General features: G+C 34.4%; 1 protein-coding gene across 10 annotated transcripts in view; it reads right to left on the reverse strand.

Moving 5' to 3' along the window:
• The window catches only part of HDX (highly divergent homeobox), a 288,121-nt gene that overhangs the window by 157,142 nt on the left and 113,043 nt on the right, over positions 1-17,936 (reverse strand). For 2 of the 10 annotated variants that reach the window (XM_085008839.1, XM_085008838.1), the window contains one exon: positions 17,331-17,596. The exons of 7 other annotated variants lie outside the window; for them this stretch is intronic. In XM_085008839.1, the coding sequence (XP_084864965.1) occupies positions 17,528-17,596 (69 nt within the window). In that variant the 3' untranslated portion in view covers positions 17,331-17,527. Of the gene's footprint in view, positions 1-13,953; positions 17,597-17,936 lie in introns of those variants that run through there. One more of the 10 variants, XM_085008837.1, reaches the window with a different exon arrangement.

The following is a 17,936-nucleotide window of genomic DNA, read 5'->3' on the forward strand; positions in this document are numbered from 1 at the left end:
CAGGTGGTTTCTTCGTTTGTTTTTGGTTTCCTGTACTGTGCAAAAGCTTTTAAGTTTTATTAGGCCCCATTTGTTTATTTTTGTTTTTCTTTCTATTGCACTGGGAGACCTACCTACTAAAACACTTCTAAGATTTAAGTCCAAGAATGTTTTGTGTATGCTCTCTTCTAAGTTTTATGGAGTCATGTCTTATGTTTAAGTGTTTAAGCCATTGAGATTTTATTTTTTGTGCATGGGTAACAGTGTGTTCTAAATTCATTGATTTACATGCAGCTGTCCATTTTTCCCAGCACCACTTGCTGAGAAGGCTGTATTTTTCCCATTTTATAGTCTTGCCTCCTTTGTCAAAGATTAATTGACCATTGGAGCCTAAGTTTTTCTCCAGGCTCTTTATCTCTGTTCAGATGATAGTTGCCTATGAAGGCATCTGGTCCTGGACTATTGTTTTATGGCTTTTTATTATTATTATTACATATTTAATTTCATTTCTAGTGATTAGTTTGTTCAAATTATCTATTTCTTCTTGACTCAGTTTTGGTGGGCTATATGTTTTTAGAAAGTTGTCCACATCCTCTAGGTTGTCAAATTTGATGGCATATAATTATTCATAGCATTCCCTTATGGTTTTTTGTATTTCTGCAGTATCTGTTCAGATTTCTCCTTTTTTATTTCTAATTTTGTTTTGAGTTCTTTCTTTCCTCTTCTTTGTAAGTCTAGCCAGACATTTGTCAACTTTGTTTACTCCTTCAAAAATCTAGTTCTTGGTTTTATTACCTTTTTTCTATTGTTTTATAATTTCTATTTTATTGATTTCCTTTCTGATCTTTATTATTTCCATTCTTCTGCTGACAAGTTTTATTTGTTATTCTGTTTCTAATTATTTTAGGTGGTAGGCTAGGTTGTTTATTTGAGATTTTTCTAGTTTTTCGAGGGAGGCCTGTATCTCTACGAACTTCCATCTAAGAAGCTCTTTTGAGGTATCCCATAGATTTTCTATGATTGCGTTTTCATTGTTGTTTGTCTCAAGGTATGTTTTAATTTCCTTTTTGAATTTTAATTTCCTTATTGGTCCATTGGTTTTTTGTTAGCATGATGTTTAGTCTCCATGTACTCATTTTTTTGTCATTTTTTTACTTGTGGTTAATATCTAGTTTCATACTGTTGTCAGAGGAGATACTTGAAAAAATTTCTATATTCAAATTTGTTGAGGTTAGTTTTGTGCCCTAGTATGTGGTCAATCCTAGAGAATGTTCCATGTGCACTAGAAAAAAAAAATGTATACTCTGGTTTTTCTTGATGTAATGTCCTGAAAATATCAAATCTAATCATTCTGTTATGTCATTTAAAATCTCTGTTGCCTTGTTGATTTTCTGTCTAGAACATCAGTCCATTGATGTTAGTGGTGTGTTAAAATCTCCTACTATTATTGTAGTCCTATCAATTTCTCCTCTCATGTGTATTAGTATTTTTCTTGTATATTTGGGCGCTCCTATACTAGGGGCAGAGATGTTGACAAGTTTGGTATCCTCTTCTTGAATTGATCCTTTTATTATTAAATAGTGTCCTTCTTTATCTTTCTTTATGTGTTTTGTTTTAAAGTTCATTTTGCCTGATATGAGCATTGTACCACCTGCTTTCCTTTCATTTCCATTTGCATGAAATTAATTTTTGCATTCCCTCACTTTCAATCTTTGGGTGTCCTTTGTCCTAAGATGTGTCTTTTGAAGGCAGCATATTATAGGTTATTTTTATATATATACAGTTTTCTACTCTAGGCTTTTGATTGGAGAATTCATTCCACTGACATTTAAGGTAATTATTGATTTACTAAATAAATAAATATTAATTTACTGCTGTTTTAAAACTTGTTTTCCAGTTGATTCTATGTTTCTTTGTCTTTTTTCTTTTTCTTTTCATAGTTGGATGATATCCTTTTATTTTATTCTTATGTCCTATTCTTTTTGGTTTTGGGGTATCTATTGTTTGTTTTTGACTTGTGCTTGCCTTATTTTTCAAGTATATAAACCCCTTCATATATCCGTTTGCTTTAGTCTGTTATATAGGCTCAAACACATTTTTCAAAATGAGAATCTAGATTTTTTACTCTTCTTCCCAACATTTTATGATTTTGATGTCCTTTTTTTCACATCTTCATGTTTTTCATTTTGTTGTTACTTGTGTTTACCATTGTTTTCAGATACATGATTTTTCTTTTTTTGTTCCATATGCTGGCTTTTTAAGTGATTACTTTCCAAATGTGATTTCTTCCTTCCTAAATTTTCTAACTTCTTTCCTATTTAGAGGAGACCTTTCCTTATTTCTTTTAGGATAGGTTTAACATTTCTATACTCTTTTGGTTTTTGCTTGACTGAGAAATTCTTCATTTCTCCTTCTATTTCAAATGGTAAACTTGCTGGGCAGAGTATTCTAGGTTTAAGATTTTTCCCTTTGGAACTTTGATTATATCTTGCCACTCCCTTATGGCCTGTAGTGTTCCTGTAGAGAAATCAGCTGATAGCCTAATGGAAGTTCCCTTGTAATTAATCCTTTGTTATTCTCTTGCTGCCTTTAGAATCCCCTCCTTATCTTTAACTTTTGCCACTGTTATTATAATATGTCTTGGTATAGGTCTGTTACGATTCATCTTGATTGGGACCCTCTATGCTTCTGATATGGGAATATACTTTTCCATTTTTAGATTTGGGAAATTTCCAGACATAATTTCTTCAAATACATTTTGACCCCCTTTTTCTTTCTTCTCCTTCTGAGATCCCTATTATGCATAGATTGGCATGTTTTATATTACCCTATAGATCTATATTGCTTTCTTTCTTTTTTTCTTTAGGCATTCTGTCTTCTGTCTTTCCTGATTGGGTGATTTCCATTATTATACCTTCCTTATCAATTTTTCTTTCCTCTGCATTATTCATTCAGCTATTCATTGTCTTCAGCTCAGCTTTCACCTCACCAAATGAGTTTTCTATTTTTTTGGATCCTCATTATCATTTCTAGTTCTTTTTAAATAATCTGCATTTCTTAAATAGCTATTCTTAATTCCTTCAGTATTTTCCTTACCTCCTTTTTGAACTTGGTTTCTGTTAGACTGAAGAGGTCTGTTTCATTGTTTCTTCCTTCTGAGGTTTTCTCCTGTTCTTTTAACTGGGGATGGTTCCTGTGCTGATTCACTTTTTTTTCCTCTGTGAGTTTAGGGGAAACAATTTTCTACTGTAGACTTAGAGGGCTGTTTATATGAGGGAGAGTCCTCGGGTCGCTTTTGTGGGTTTACTATTTTTTTGTTGTTGTTGTGAGATCTGCTTTTGGTTTGGATTCTTGCTGTCTCTTTCTTTAGCATGTTCAGGCTGTTATCCCCTTGAGAGAGGGTGTGCAGGTGTACAGCCTACACATGCTTCCAGGAAGGTGGGGGCAACAGGTTGCATTTTCAGTTGGAGTCCTGTTGCTGAGCCCTTAATAGTGGCAGCAACCCTGAAGAGGTGGTGGAAGTGTACTACACCTTGTTTCAGGGCCCTTGGCAGTGGCAGAAAACCCCAAGGAGGTAGATTCAGTGCCTAGTCATGAGGTCCCTGGCAGTGGCACCAGTGGGGCATGTGCACTCCCAGGGAAATTGGGGCAAAAGGCGGTGCCTTGTTCCAAAGCCCTCGGTAGCCACAATGGTGAGGCTTGTGCATTACCAGGGAGTAGGGGGTGACAGGTGGCACACAGTTGCAGAGCCTTCTGCAGTGGTGTCAGTACCTTGATGTGGTGTGGGTATCAGGCAGTGGTAGGCTGTGCCCACATCTGGAGTCTGAGATGCAGCTTGCACCCACCCCACAGCCCAGGCAAGAGGTGCCTTGCCACCTGAGAGCCCATCCACATGCAGAGAAAGAAGTTTCTATGGTGGTCCCACCCCCTCTGCTCTCATGCTTCCCAACAATGGCACCTTGCTTCTCTAGGAAGTCCAGGCTTCCTTCCACACTCTGTCACCTCTGGTGCACCACCATCTAGCCCCCTCAGACTATTTCCACAGAGCCAACTCTAGTCCTCCACCCATGAGTGACCTCCAAATACTGAATCTCAGCACCCAGTCTCCACCTGTGTGTCTCAGGCTATGGTGCACTTGGCAGTGATACCCATTTTCTATGAGGCTCTCTCTCTGCTTTCCTATTCTATGACTGACTATTGTGCTTTTCTCCAAGTCTCTGAGACCCCCCCTTCCCAATTGATCTTCCGGCTAGTTAGGAGGCCTCCCAGTGTGCAGATTACTATCCTCTTTCACATCTCCCTCCCACATGTGCTAGTCCTGTTCTCATTCATTTTTCTCTCTGATTTTTCCTTTTGTCCTACCAAGTTATGTAGAGATTTTCTTTCCCTTTTTGAAAGCCAGCAGTCTTCTGCCTGTGTTCAGTAGATGCTATGTGAGAATTATTCTACATGTAGATTTTTTTTTTGATGTATTTGTGGGAAAAAGTATGCTCTATGTCCTACTTCTCCACCAACTTGATTTCACCCCTCCATAAATTTTCAACTCATTTGGGTAAATATATAACAGCAAAACTACTGGATCATATGATAAGGATAGTTTAGTTATCTAAAAAACTGTAAAAATGTCTCCCAAAGTGTACCATTTTGTATTCTCACCAGCAGTGAATAAAGTTTCTGTTGGTCCACAGCCTCACAAGCATTTATTGTTGTCAGTGTTTTGGTTTTGTTCATTCTAATAGGTGTGCACTGGTATTTCATTGTTATTTTAATTTGCAATTCATCTGGTGACATATTTTATATAATATTGAACACCTTTTTATATGCTTATTTGTTGTCTGTATGTATTCTTTGGCAAGGTGTCCGTTCAGACTTTGCCCATTCTTAAGTATGTTGTTTGCTATCTTGTTGAATTTTAAGCTTTATTTGTACATTGGGATATGCATTTTTCAACTATTTTTTCCTCAGTTTTTTCTTTCTCTTTCCATTCTGTTCAGAATGTCTTTTGTAGATCAGAGGTTGTAAATTTTAACAAAGTCTAATGTATCAATTATTTTCTTTTATGGATCATGCTTTTGGTGTTATAACTAAGAAGTCATCACCAGAGCCAAAGAACACTATAATTTCTTATACGTTATTCTTAGGATGTTTTTACTTTTGCATTTTACATGTAGGTTTTTGTTTGAATTTGAGTTAATCTTTATGAATAAGGTAAGATATGTTTTTAGATTCACATTTTTTGGCATAAGGATGTCCATTTATTTCAGCACCATTTGTTAGAAAGACCACCCCTTTTCCATTGAATTGCCATGGTGACTTTGTCAAAGATCAGTTGACTGTATTTATGTGAATTTATTTCAGGGATCTCTAATCTGTTTCACTGATCTACTTGTATAGTCTTTTGCCAATGTTACATTGTCTTGATTAGTGTAGATTTATAGTAAGTTTGAATTATGATAATGTCAATCCTCTGACTTAGTTCTTCTCTTTTGATATTTCGTTAGCTATTCTGTATCTTTTGCGATTTAACAAAAAACTTTAGAATCCATTTAGTTATAGCCACAAAATAACTTGTTTGGATTTTGATTAGGATTGCACTGAATCTTTAGATCAATTAGATATCAAAAAGAACTGATATCTTGATGATATTCAGTTTTTCTATTCATGTACATGGAAAAAGTCCACATTTATTTAAATATTCTCTTATTTATTTCTTCAGAGTTATGTAGCTTTCCTCCTCTTGAACCAATTTTGATAGATTTATATATAAGTATTTCAGATTTGGAGTGCTAATGTAAAAGGTACTTTTTTGAATTTCACTGATTTTTGCACATACCTTTATATTTTCCTTCCTTCTGTTTCCTTTGTGTTTATTTTGATCCTCTTTTCCTAATTTCTTGATATGAGAACTTAGATTATTGATTTAAAATTTTCCTATTTGACAGTGTATACAGATGCAGAGAAATTAAGGAAACAATTCCATATACCATCCATAAAAAAGAATAAAATATTCAGGAATAAACCTACTTAAGGTGACAAAATGCTATACTCTGAAAAGTATAAGACACTGATGAAAGAAATCAAAGGTGAAATAAACAGATGGAAACATATAGCATGTTCTTGGATTGGAAGAATCAACATTGTCAGAATGACTATAGGCATTGATTCTAATCAATGTCATTTCTAGTCAAAATGACTAATGACTACCCAAGGCAATCTACAGGTTCACTGTAATCCTTATCAATTTAACAATGGTAATTTTCACAGAACAGGAATCATAAAATTTGAAATTAGTGTGGAAACACAAAAGACCTGGAATAGCCGATGAAATCCTGAGAAAGAAAAATGGAGCTGGAGGAATCAGGCTCCCTGACTTCAGACTATACTACAAAGATACAGTCATCAGAACAGTGTGGTACTTGCACAAAAACAGAAATATAGAGCAATAGGACAGGATATAAATCCCAGAAATAAACCTATGGACCTATGGTCAATTAATATACAACAAAGGAGGTAAGAATATGTAATGCAGAAATGTCAGTCTCTTCAATAAATAGTGCTTGGAAAACTAGGCAGCTACATGCAAAAGAATTAAATTAGATATTCTCTAACAGCATACACAAAAATAATCTCAATTGACTAAAGACCTCAATGTAAGCCCACATACTACAAAACTCTTAGAGGAAAACAGGCAGAACATCCTTTAATATAAATCACAGCAATATCTCTTTGGATTCACCTCCTAGTGTAATGAAAATAAAAACAAAAATAAACAAATGGGACCTAATTAAACTTAAAAGCCTTTGCACAGCAAAGGAGACCATTAACAAAATGATAAGACAACTCATAGAGTAGGAGAAAATATTTGCATATGAAGCAATGGACAAGGGATTAATCTCCAAAATATACAAAAAACTCTTGAAGCTTAATGCCAAAAAAAAAAAAATTTAAAAATGGGCAGAATATCTAGACATTTCTCCAAAGAATACAGTTGGCCATAAAGCACATGAAAAGATGCTCACCATCACTAATTATTAGAGCAATGCTACAATTGGGTATCACCTCGCAGCAGTTATAATGGCTATCATCAAAATCTACAAAAAATAAATGCTGGAGAGTGTGTAGAGAAAAGGAAACCCTCCCACACTGTTGGTGGGAATGTAAATCACTAGGGAAAACAGTGTGGAAGTTCCTCAAAAAACTAAAAATAGGAGTTCACATTGTGGCTCAGTGGTTAATGAATCCGACTAACATTGATGAGGATGCAGGTACAATCCCTGGACTTGCTCAGTAGGTTAGGGATCTGGCTTTGCCATGAGCTATGGTGTAGGTCACAGACATGGCTCATATCTGGTGTCATTGTGGCTGTGATGTAGGCCAGCAGCTACAGCTCCAATTTGACCCCTAGCCTGGGAACTGCTATATGCCATGGATGCAGCCCTAAAAAGAAAAAAAAAAAGACAAAAAAAAGAGAAGAAAAAAAGAAACAACTAAAAATGGACCTATCATATAATCCAGCAATCCACTCCTGGGTATATATCCAGAGAAGACCATAATTCAAAAAGATACATGCACCTCTATGTACACTGCAGCACTATTTAAAATAGCCAAGACATGCAAACAATCTAAATGTCCATCAACAGATGATTGGATTAAGAAGATGTGGTACATATACACAGTGGAAATGGACTACTACTCAGCCATTAAAAATAATAAAATAAGAATGTAATAATGCCATTTGCACTACATGGATGGAACTAGATATTCTCATGCTAAGTGACGTAAGTCAGAAAGAGGAAAACAAATATCATATGATATCGCTTATATGTGGAATCTAAAATGTGGCACAAATAAACCTATATACAGAACAGAAACAAACTCATAGATGTGCAGAATAGACTTGTGTTTGCTAAGGGGGAGGGGGAAGAAGTGGGATGGACTGGGAGTTCGGGGTAGTAGATACAAATTACTACATTTAGAATGGATAAGCAATGAGGCCCTACTGTATAGCACAGGGAACTATATTCAATCTCTTATGATAGAACATGATGGAATAAATATAAGAAGAATGTATATATATGTATGACTGAGTCACTTTGCCTTATAGCAGAAATTGACACAACTTTGTAAAACAACTATATCTTAATTTTAAAAGTTTAAAAATAAAATCAAAATACAATGCAAATGAACTTATATACAAAACAGAAACAGACTCACAGACTTTGAGAGCAAACTTTTGGCTAGCAAAGGGGAAAGGTAGGGAAGGGATGGACTGAGGATTTTGGATTGGCATATTTACACTATTGTATATGGAATGGATGATCAAAGGGGACCTGCTGTATAGCATAGGGAATTGTTCTCAATATTCTATAATAAACTATATGGGAAAAGAATTTGAAAAAGAATGAATGTGTGTATATGCACAATTGAATCACTTTGTCATACAGCAGAAATTAACACAACATTGTAAATCAACTATACCTCAATAAACCTTTAAAAAATGAAAACTGCTATCTACTTATGATTTTAGTACTATAAATTTCCCTCTTAGCACTGCTTTAGCTGTGTCCTACAAATTTTTATATATTTTTTTATTCTTAAGCTGTTTTTTTGTTCGTTTGTTTTGTTTTGTTTTTTGTCCTTTTACCTTTTCTAGAGCTGCTCCCTCGGCATATGGAAGTTCCCAGGTTAGGGGTGTAGTTGGAACTGAAGCTGCTGGCCTATACCACAGCCATGGCAATGTGGGATCTGAGCCACATCTGCAACCTACACCACAGTTCACAGCAATGCCAGATCCTTAACCCACTGAGCAAGGCCAGATACTGAACCCACAACCTCATGGTTCCTAATTGGATTTGTTAACCACTGCACCACGACGGGAACTCCTCTTATGCTGTTTTAATGCATTTTAAACCACAGTTCACAGCAATGCCAGATCCTTAACCCACTGAGCAAGGCCAGATACCGAACCCACAACCTCATGGTTCCTAGTTGGATTTGTTAACCACTGCACCACGACGGGAACTCCTCTTATGCTGTTTTAATGCATTTTAAACCACAGTTCACAGCAATGCCAGATCCTTAACCCACTGAGCAAGGCCAGATACCGAACCCACAACCTCATGGTTCCTAGTTGGATTTGCTAACCACTGCACCACGACGGGAACTCCTCTTATGCTGTTTTAATGCATTTTAACCTTTACTATTCTCTAATGTTTTTTCTTTCTTTACATAGATCCACCTTTCTGGATCATTTTCCTTCTCTCTAAAGACTATCTTTTAATGTTTCTTGCAAGGCATTTCTATTGCTGCAAATATCTTCAATTTTCATTTAGCTGAGAAAATTTTTATTTCTCCTTCACTTTCAAAGGGTAATTTCACAGAGTACATAATTGTAGGTTGGTGGGCTTATTCCACCTCACAACATTTTAAATATTTCATTCCACTCTTTTTGATTGAATGGTTTCTGAGAAGTGAGATATAATTTTTAACTTTGCTTCCTTACCAGTTTTTCCTTTTGGTTTTTTTCAAGATTTGTTCTTTATCTTTGATTTTATTTTTCCCAGAGTTTGAATATGAGTTGCCTAGGTGTATTTTATATGTGTATGTGTTTTGCAGGGGAGGGAATTCATCCTGAGTGGCATTCTCTGAGCCTCTGTTATCTGTGTTTTGGTGTCTGATATTCACTGAGGGAATTCTCTGTCATTATTACTTTGAATACTGCTGCTTTTCCTTTCTTTTTTCTCCTTCTAGTATTCCCATTATGCATATGTTATACATTTTGGAGTTTGTTCCACAGGTCTTGGATGTTCTGTTTTGTTGTGCTTTTTATGTCTTTTTATTTTCTCTCTTGCTTTTTGGTTTTGGAAGTTTATATTGACACGTACTCAAACCTAGAAATTCTTTCCACAGCCATGTCTAGTCTACTGATGAGTCAGTTAAGGACATTCTTCATTTCTGTTAGTATTCTTGATCTATAATATTTTCATTTCTAAATTATGATTTCTTACAATTTATAATGAAATTTCCTATAATTTCATTCTTTTTAATGGCTGAGTGGGATTTTTTGCGGTTTTGTTTGCCTTTTGTGTATCTTGTAATTTTGTGGAAAATCAAATATTATATACTGAGAAAAAATAACTCTGGTAAACAGGATTGTAATTATGGTGGTGATGTGTGTCATGAGGAGAAATACTCATAGTTTTATAGTTAGGTCTTAGTATTTTAGTGAATATGTGCACCTGGCCTGTGAATTTTAAAAGTACTTCTCAGACACTCATCTCCCCTGACTTTTAGGTGAAAAAGAATGTCTGGAAAGCTGGAGTTGGTTATTTCCCTTCTTCTAGGTCAGTTAGGTCTTGATAACCCCCCAATGGTTAAGCCCTGATAAAATGGTTTTTCTTTAGTGCAGACCTTATGAGGAAGAACAAGAATTCTCTGAGGGTATATTAAAAGTTACTTTTCTCCTGCCCTCACCAAGCACAACCTTGTAGAGCTCCTAGAGGTAAAAAACAAAAATGTAGGGCCCTCCTATGTCTATCCTTTCTTAGAAAATTAAGTGTACAATGCAGTATTATTGACTATAGGCACTGTACTGTGCAGTACATTTCTAGAATGCATTCATTTGTGTAACTGAAACTTTCTATACTTTGGCTAATACTTCACCAATTCTCTCTTCCTTCATTTCTTGAGTTTATTTATACCCATCTTTGTAAGTGGTATGTGTAACATTTGTCCTTCTGTTTCTAATTTACTTCATTTAACATAATGACTTCCAGGTTTATCCATGTTTTTGCAAATGGCAGGAGTTCCTTCTTTTTCAAAGCTGTATGTATGCATATACCACATTTTCTTTATCCAGTCATCTGTTGATGGACATTTAGGTTGCTTCCATGTATTGAATACTGTGAATAATGTTGCAATAAACAAGAGAATGCAGATATCTCTTCCAGAGAGTGCTTAAATCTTTGGATACATATCCTTCGAGAGAGTGCTTAAATCTTTGGATACATATCCAGAGGTGGATACATATCCAGGATCATATGGCAATTCTATCTTTGGTTTTTTGAGCAACTCCATATGGTTTTCTATAGTGGCCACACCAACTTCCTTTATAATTGACAGTGTGCAAAATTTCCCTTTTCTCCAATCCTCTCTAGAATTTTCTATCTTTTATTTTATATAAAGTCATTCTAACAGATATGTAGTGGTAGCTCAATATGGTTTTGGTTTGCATTTCCCTGATGATTACTGATGTCGACTGCCTTTTCATATACTTCTATTAGCTCATTGGGAAAATATCTATTCATTTCCTTTGCTCATTTAAAAAATGAGACTATTTATTTATTTGCTATTGAGTTTTAGTAGGGCCAATTGTACACATTTAGGACTGAGATGTCTTCTTGGTGGATTGACCCTTTTATTATATGTAATGTCTCTATCTCTGGCAATTTTATTTATACTAAAGTCTACATTGGAGTAGAATATGATAATAATAATATAGAATAATGTTCCAAACTGACTTCGATAAATGTATGTAATATATTCTGTTTGTGCCATACATAGAGAGTACATTTTTCTGTTAGATATTTACTTGGTAGTAATATATACACCTCTGCTTTCTTTTGTTCGTGTCTGTATACTATGCATTTTAATCCTTTTATGTATAATATTTCTAATTTTTTGTTGACATCATATATGTTTAAAAATCCAGTTTGCTAATTTCTGATTTTAATTGGTAAATTATGCCATTTAAACTTAACCCAATTATTGCTATATTATACCTTATGTAAGTCATTTTATTTTTTGCATTATTTGTTCTTTGTGGATATTTTTGTCCTGTTCTCCTCCTGTATACCTGAGGTTAATTTGAATATTTTTTTAGAATTCTATTTTGATTTACTCAATGAATTTTTATGTATTTCTTTGTATATGTTTTTTAAGTGGTTCCTCTAGGATATATTTATCTCTCTCGCACTCTTTCTCATTCACTCATTTATCTATCCTATGACAAACTTACACAAGGGGATAGAAGTCCAGGCTCTCCACTCGGCTTCTACTGACACCCAGTGGAAGAGGGGATTCTTTTTACTCTTGTGTAGATTTGTGCTTCTAATATCTCCACTAAGTCTCCTCTAACACTACCTCAATTAAGAGAGGTAGGGGGTTTCATTACCTTTAGGTAGGATGTGGAGGTAAAAGTCCTCTACTGGCAAGGCAAGGAAAGGGGAGAGGATAAATTTTTAGTGCCCAGGCTCTGCACTCTTTCTTCTCTTATACCAAAATGTGTATGGCTTGGGCAGCTAGCCTGGAGATAGCATAAGCCTAGGCCTTCAACTTGGCCTTTTATTTAGGGGTAACTGTATGTTCATAATTCTTTCTGTGATGTTTTGCTGGAGTAGAGAGGTTACTGTCTAAATATTTTCTTTCTTGTTAAACTACTGTCTTTATGGTTCTCTGACTAGACAGAACAGACTTTTATTGAATCTTCTTTTGTCTTCATCCATTGATATTTCTGCATTGCCAGCTTCCCCAATATCCAATCTGGGGTATATGAGACAAAAGAAACTCACCACTGTGTCATTCCTTATGTCCTGTGGTCCCTAGCAGATGTGAATTCTTTCTTCAGTCTTATGTTTGTTTTATGTAAAATATCCATGAATTTTAGTTGTACTTAGTGGGAATAATAGGAAAAATTATGTCTACTCCAACTTTTTTTGGAAGCAGAAGTCTAAAATCAATTTTGTGCTCAAGTTGCTCATGCAATTTTATTTTGTTTATTTATTTATTTATTTATTTATTTATTTATTTATTATTTTGTCTTTTCTAAGGCCGCTCCCACGGCATATGGAGGTTCCCAGGCTAGGGGTCTAATAGGAGCTGTAGCTACTGGCCTACGCCAGGGCTACAGCGCATGGGATCTGAGCCATGTCTGCAACCTACACCACAGCTCACAGGAATGCCAGATCCTTAACCCACTGAGCAAGGCCAGGGATCGATCCCGCAACCTCATGGTTCCTAGTCGGATTTGTTAACCACTGCACCACGACAGGAACTCTGCTCATGCAATTTTAAAAAAGCTCATTTTATATGATTAGAGTCTGCAACCTTTATAGTTCTGTCACATGACTCTACAAGGCAGAATTGCTACAGCAATCTACAAAGTAGAAGAATTATTAAAACGTCTGTATTATATTTGAGTGTAGAAAGTCATTCAATAGCATTTTATAATTTCAGATCTAAATTTGATTATGGTACCCTTTCTTTGTATTCCAAGTAGAGTTTCTTCTATACAATGGAATCCCCATAAATACAAAGCTACCTTAGATATCCTCTAATGTAAATAAAAAACCCCATAAAGTTAACCTTTACATGGTAAGATTTTGCCAAAAAAAATGCAGGGTGAGACAGAACTGTTCAGTTAGTACAAGAAGATTAAGTCCCCTTTTTTTGTGGGGCATTTTCTCTTCAAATTCAGGAAATATCATACCTCTCATGTATTTAGCATTCACTGCTAAATGTCAAACCTGAAACACATGGATTGCTCTGAAGACTCTCAAGTGAAAACTACCCAGTAGAAAATAAAAATATTTATGGATATTAATTTTCCTAGTTCTTCTAATTTCCCTCATAGGAGAAATACAAGTTTAAAGCATATAATTCTATTTTAATTTCACATTACACGGTCTCATTGAAAATAAACTACTAGACCTCAGAAAATGTTAAGTACCAAAGCTCCATTAAATTGTCATGTACTCTATTTCCTATCATTTAATATTGATTCTTCTCAAATTCTAAATGTGGAAGCTTCTTCTTCACAATAACCTTGGTTACAGACGCTTGAGAAAATAATGATGTGGGCAGAAGAAGGATGATACTAGTTTCTTCAGGAAGCTTTTTGTTTCCTTTGGGTCATAAAGTTTTAGGAAGAGAGAAGAAAAAAGAAAGCAGAACCAATTTCTATTTATATTCAACTTCTTTTTTCATCCTTGAGAGAAATGATTTATTATAGAATAAACTGTGATAAAGGTAAAATAATGTGATATGAACACTGAGATTATATGAGAATTTATTACATATGTGGCTGAAATAGTTTGTCTCTGGATATTCCTCAAAACTGGAAGGCACCAAGAAAATAATGCTAATGGTTTTATTACATTTTCAAACAATCATAGAAGATGGGATCATCTGAGAAGCCAACTAGTCTAACCTTCCACTTAATGTAAAAGTTCCTTCTTCAGCACTGTAGGTGGATGGGTCTTCAGCTTTGTATGAAAAACTTCAGGAATATTGAGTATACTACTTTCTAGATTACCCAATCCAATTTTTGGATAGTTTTTTTTTTTTCCAAATGTTGTTCCTTAAACTGAATCAATATCTATCATCCTATTAATTCTAGGCCTTGGTTCCAATTTTTCACTCTGGATCCACCTTATCCCAAATACCCTCTTCTGTATTCCAGTTATTAATTATGTAAAGGTATTTATTTCTCTGTTTCATAATAAACATCCCCACTTTTGAGGTATACAGCTTTTCAACCATTTTATGTGACCCAAAGTTAAGTTATTTGATCACTCCGGACTCTTTTTCTGAGGAAACTGAAAATTGAGAAAACTGCTTTCCAAGTCTTTAGTCTCCTGGATAATCTTAGTCTCTAGAGAGTGCCTATAAATTTATAGAATAATACTGTATCTTTTAAACCAGGACTCCTATTTATTGATAGCACAAATATAATAGCTATTAAAAATGAGGCCTATCAGGCCTCATAAGCTTATAAATACATTTCCATTAAAATATTAAACAATATTCCAAATGCTGTTAGTTTAAATGTATATTATTATATACTTGTATTCTGTGTATGCTATATATAGAGAGCATACCTTTCTGTTAAACATTCACTTTGTTCAAAGGGAACCCTCTTACACTATTGGTGGGAATGTAAATTGCTACAGTCACTGTGAACAACAGTATGGAGGTTTCTCAAAAAATAAAAATAGAACCACCATATGACCCAGAAATTCTACTCTTGGGCTCCCAAAAATGGGGACACAAATTTGAAAAAGATACATGCACTCCAATGTTCAAAAAAAAAAAAATGAAATTTTGCCATTTACAGCAACACGGATGGACTTGGAGGGCGTTAAGCTGAATGAATTACGTCAGAGGAAGCCAAATATGTATGATATCACTTACATGTGGAATTTTAAAAATACAAGTTAGTGAATATAACAAAAAAGAAGCAGAGTGGCAGATATAAAGAACAAACCAGTGGTTACCTGTTGTGGGGGGAGGAGCACTATAGAGGTGAGTCAGTGGAAAGTACAAACTATTGAGTACACAATAGGCTACAAGGATGTACTGCATGACATAGGGAATATAACTAATATTTTGTAATAATTGTAAATGGAGTTTAACCTTAAAAATTGTATTAAAAATTCATTCTTTCATTCCACAAATATTACTGAACATTAAGTATGTACCAAGCACTGTTCCAGTGCTGGGGATAAACTGTGAACAAGCAGGCTTGATATATGCCCTTATGGAACTTAAATTTATATTCTTGTAGAGGTGTATATAATAAACAAATGGACAAAAAAAATATAAATTACAAAATTTGACCAAGTATTACGAAGGGAAAGAACCAGCTAGAAAATTTAGCTACAATGACATAGTGTAGTGAAGTGAAATTCTTTCCAAATTTACCTATCATAAGAATTACTGGGTAAAGGAAAACATACAGATTCCAAGGCATTTCCCTACAAATCCTGATTTAGTAGGTCTGGGATGGGTGTTTTTAAGAAGTATGCAAGGTAATTCTGATGGCAAGGCATACACTGGTGAAGTGGAAATGGAAATAATGTTAGATTGGTAATATAGAGATCTGGCCTAAAATCACTGACCAGCTGTTGTGACCTTGGGCAAGCCATACCCATTTCTATCCCTATTTTTCTTATATAAAATAAAAGCATAGATTCAGTCTTGATATGCCCACCAGCTTTAAGTCAATGTCCATGGTATATAATAACAGAGTTTACAATTATTTGTTTTGTATACCTATTGGTGGTAGAAGATTATATTTAATGCAAAAAGCAAAATAAAATAGTATAAGTGCAAAGCTTTCTTCTCCTTAAAGACATTTCAAATCTATCCATGATCCTTGGAAAATAAAGATACTCTAAAATGTGAAACATACATCATTTTTCTATGAAATTTACATGTCTTTCAAAATGTATTTTAAACATTCAAACGTGTTATATACAAACATTTGACCATATAAGAGGTTTTTTTTTTTTTTTTTTTTTTTTTTTTAACATATGTCCACTATAGCCCAAACACAGATGGAAAGGGTAAACATAAAACTTAATTGCAGAGACATAGGGGAGGGAATTAACTTTTATGGAGTCCTTACACTAGTTATCCATATACATTATCTCAAACCAACCCTCTGTTATATTATGTCTGTTTAATGATAACTGAAGCATAGAGAGATTAAAAACTTTGACCATGCTAAATTGCAAGTTCCTTAGAAGAGTTGTGTTTCTCTCATGGCACCTAAAAGAGTTCTGGAACATGAGATGTTTGGTTTAACTTTGACGAATGAATAAGTCAATAAATAATAGGCACTAACCTTGAAAAACATTCCAAGTTAAAGAAATATATGCACATGATACTATTCACTGAAGTTAAAGGGGAAAATAATGCCAAGTTTCCTTCCTAGACTTTTTAGAAATATAAGATATAACAAGGAAACATGAATCTAAAATTTCCAAATTACTCCATAAGTACTGGTTAACTAGACATCCTGAGGCAAAGTTCATTTTGGTGATCAATAACTAGAAGGTCTATTAAACATTAAAACAGCTACATAGTTTCTCCCCAAATCTTAGGAATATATTTAGGTGGCAAACATATTCTTATTTGTACTTCATCTACCAAATAATATAAAAGAGGTTCTCTTATAACATGTCACTTTTTCAAAGGTTCTTTCTGATGTGGCCATGATGTATTTTGGAAAATCACTAAAAAACCAAAGAATAGTAAGCAGTTCCCTATGTTTTCCTTTAGAGACGTTTTATTTTAACTAGCCATAAGCAAGAAGAAAATGGTAATACTTCATTTTTCTGTATGTTACAAGAATAAAGGTTTCTGCGCAGTATCAATTGCTTTTGGCCATTTTTAACAGCAACTATGCTTAAAATACCTTTATATCACAGATAATTCTAGCTTGGAACTTTGTCTATATCTTATCTTTAAGTTCATCTATATTTTTAGTAGTATTCTATCCCTGTGTCCTCTCTCCTACTGTACAGCGTCTCAAAGAACACCTATGTCAGTCTATGGAGCCTGACAACTGCTGTTGTGGAACATGGAGTTTATTAGCATCAGTGGCAGATTGAATATAAACAAAAAAGAAAAACCCAGTAGAAAGTGGAAGATAAATTTGAGGATATCTTACTGAAAGTACAGCAAAAGAACAAACAGATTGAAAATGGAAATCTCAGGGTGACAGTTGTGCTCCAGGTGCAGAGTAACTAATTCAGTTTGGAGAAGATCAGAAGATTCCAGGAAAAATTTCTTTATGATGATAAAATTGTTGCACTATCAAATGTGTATATATGTTCTGAAAGGAGAGATGTACAACTGGGTAAGTGTTTGAGGATAAATTGTAGCAAGTATCTAGAACATTAAGCAAGCTAACAACAACAAAAAAAACCCCAAAACTAAGCAAATAACAAACTCCTATGAAACAAAATAATGCTATGCAGAAAAAGACAAAAATAATATTGTACTACATAATTCAAATGTGTAAAACATTTACATAGTCATAATAATTTTAACACTGAATATCAAACTAACCAAAATTATGCAATAACTATACTGTGAGAATAAGAAGTATGCATGTAGGTGAAAGGATCAATAAAGATATCTTGAAAGAGCTGGAAAAAAAATGCCTCTCATTT

Source organism: Sus scrofa, chromosome X (assembly GCF_054392235.1).
Source record: "Sus scrofa isolate SSC_HxYL_T2T_F1_AM1 chromosome X, Sscrofa_HxYL_maternal_Yorkshire_Landrace_v2.0, whole genome shotgun sequence".
NCBI classification, from domain to species: Eukaryota; Metazoa; Chordata; class Mammalia; order Artiodactyla; family Suidae; genus Sus; species Sus scrofa.